Below are 2272 nucleotides of genomic sequence, written 5' to 3'. Positions count from 1 at the left end.
CAGGACCAACAACAACAACAACAACAACAGCTACAACCAGCGCCAACGACGGGTATACAGTCTATACCGGTCTCTGTGCTCGTGCCGGTGCCTAGCTCGCAGACCAATCAACTACGCCAACAGGAGCAAACGCCACCGCAGCCGCAGTCGCCTGCGACCGCGGAAGCCACTGGCGGAAGCAACGTCGGCAGGGACAGGTAAGTCTCACGCTTCAACAATGTAACTCCCTTTTATCTTTTCCCTAACAGTAACATTTAACGTCGGCACTTTAAAAAAGAAATACTATTATTTATTTTAATACTATTATTTATATTAATCTGTTTACTATTATTTGTAGAAAATATAATATATAATATAAAATGTTGAGATTACGACGTAGATTTTATATCTAATGTAAATAATTTTATATTCAATGTTTGAAGATGTAATATGTTCTAAAAAAAATAAAGAGACAATAAAATTCGTTTTCAAGTTTTAATGTTCTTATATCTAGCAAAACATTCGAATCTGTCAACTTGAACAGTGTGTTCCGAAAGCTTTAGGACTCAGATACAATGAAAAGAATAATAAGGCATAAGGAACAAGAAATAATAGATTTCAACTTACCAAAAACTGAATACATCGGAATACATAGTTTTAAAATACATGGAATACAGGTTCTCATAGATCGAAATCTGCTATTCCTTGTTTTTTTCATTGTGTCTGAATCCTTATCATCCGAGAATCATCATAACTAAATCCGCCTTTCAACAGCACCACCACCAGCAGCAAGACTGTCGCTTACACCTACGAGGCCTTCTTCGTGTCCGATGGCCGATCGAAACGACGCGGCGGTAACAACAATGGTGCCGCCGTGCCCGATAAAGAGGCCGCCCAACCGGACAGGCCGAAATTTACGTGCACCGAGTGCGGCAAGCAATACGCTACGTCATCGAACCTGTCGCGGCACAAGCAGACGCATCGCAGTCTCGATTCCCAATCGGCCAAAAAGTGCATTCACTGCGGCAAGGCGTACGTCAGCATGCCCGCCCTAGCGATGCACGTGCTCACGCACAAGCTCGCCCACAGTTGCGGCGTCTGCGGCAAGATGTTCTCGCGACCTTGGCTACTGCAGGGTCACTTGCGCAGCCACACTGGTGAGAAGCCGTACGGATGCGCTCACTGCGGCAAGGCATTCGCCGATCGCTCGAATCTAAGGGCGCACATGCAGACACACTCGGCTGACAAGAACTACGAGTGCTCGAGGTGCCACAAGACCTTTGCCCTCAAGTCTTATTTGAACAAACACCTAGAATCGGCGTGTCTGCGCGACGAGGAGATGCAGCAACAGCAGCCGCAGCATGCCGATAACAACGCCACGCAGCAACAGAACACCAATCGAGGCTTGTAGCAGCGCTTCGAGAAGGAGAACAACGACGCCACGATGATCGAAGGCTCGAGAGAGAGCTAGCGGTGCCCTATAATCGCCGCTTGATCGCGAAGAGGCGCGAGGGTACGAAGAGCAGAGAAGAGGATATAAGGTTTGCCCGTAGATTTTAAGTAGAAAAGTGCCAGTAGAGACAGAAACGAGAACTAGAGAGGGAGACAGAAAGAGAAAGAGAAACTGAGACGGAGAGAAAGAGAGAGCGAGAGCGAGAGAGAGAGAGAGAGAACAAGCGTGAAAAGGAGAGACGAATGGAAAATTAAAAGAAAAGAAAGAGAGCAAGAGAGAGGGAGAGCGTGAGTTTATTAATAATGTCTAACATTAATAAAAACGTCCAGTAATGTTAAGTCGTAAAAAAAAAATACGTCGAACGATGACGTCCACACTGCAGAGTCTAGTCACTCTAGTCGATTATATACCTATTACATTATATAATATTATATTATTATATTATATTATTATATATATAGTATATATATTTACTAGCGCGTACGATTCTAGTCCGCGAAGCTCGTTACGAAGACATTATTTATTAATATTTAGCTGCCTAAATTAAAACGGGGAGTAAAATAAGAGATCTAGAATTCGCCAGACCGATGACGGATCCATAACCGCGGTTCATGAGCCGCACTCGTCGAATCTCGATCACGGCGCGGTTTCGATCCCTCTTATTGCGATCGAGATCGACCACCGTACATCGAAACGCGCAGGTGTGATCGATGACTTCATAATTCGCAATCAATTATTGATTAAAATTAATTTTCAGTTAGGAAATTGTTAGTACAGAACTAATCCTTGGAATAATTGCTAATTGGACATATATTTTGAAAGAATAACAAAACTAAACGG

General features: G+C 43.8%; 1 protein-coding gene across 1 annotated transcript in view; it reads left to right on the top strand.

Moving 5' to 3' along the window:
* The window catches only part of scrt (scratch), a 10390-nt gene extending 8771 nt beyond the window's left edge, over positions 1 to 1619 (top strand). The window contains exons 3-4 of the mRNA XM_018447816.1: positions 4 to 197; positions 754 to 1619. Coding sequence (XP_018303318.1) covers positions 4 to 197; positions 754 to 1390 — 831 coding nt within the window. The 3' untranslated portion in view covers positions 1391 to 1619. The remainder of the gene's footprint in view (positions 1 to 3; positions 198 to 753) is intronic.
* Positions 1620 to 2272: the final 653 nt, after the last annotated feature.

The sequence above is a fragment of the Mycetomoellerius zeteki genome, unplaced genomic scaffold (genome assembly GCF_001594055.1).
Source record: "Mycetomoellerius zeteki isolate Tzet28-1 unplaced genomic scaffold, Tzet1.0 scaffold212, whole genome shotgun sequence".
Taxonomy (NCBI): Eukaryota; Metazoa; Arthropoda; class Insecta; order Hymenoptera; family Formicidae; genus Mycetomoellerius; species Mycetomoellerius zeteki.
The sequence above is the reverse complement of the archived record's forward strand: the minus strand, read 5'-3'. Positions and strand labels throughout refer to the sequence as shown.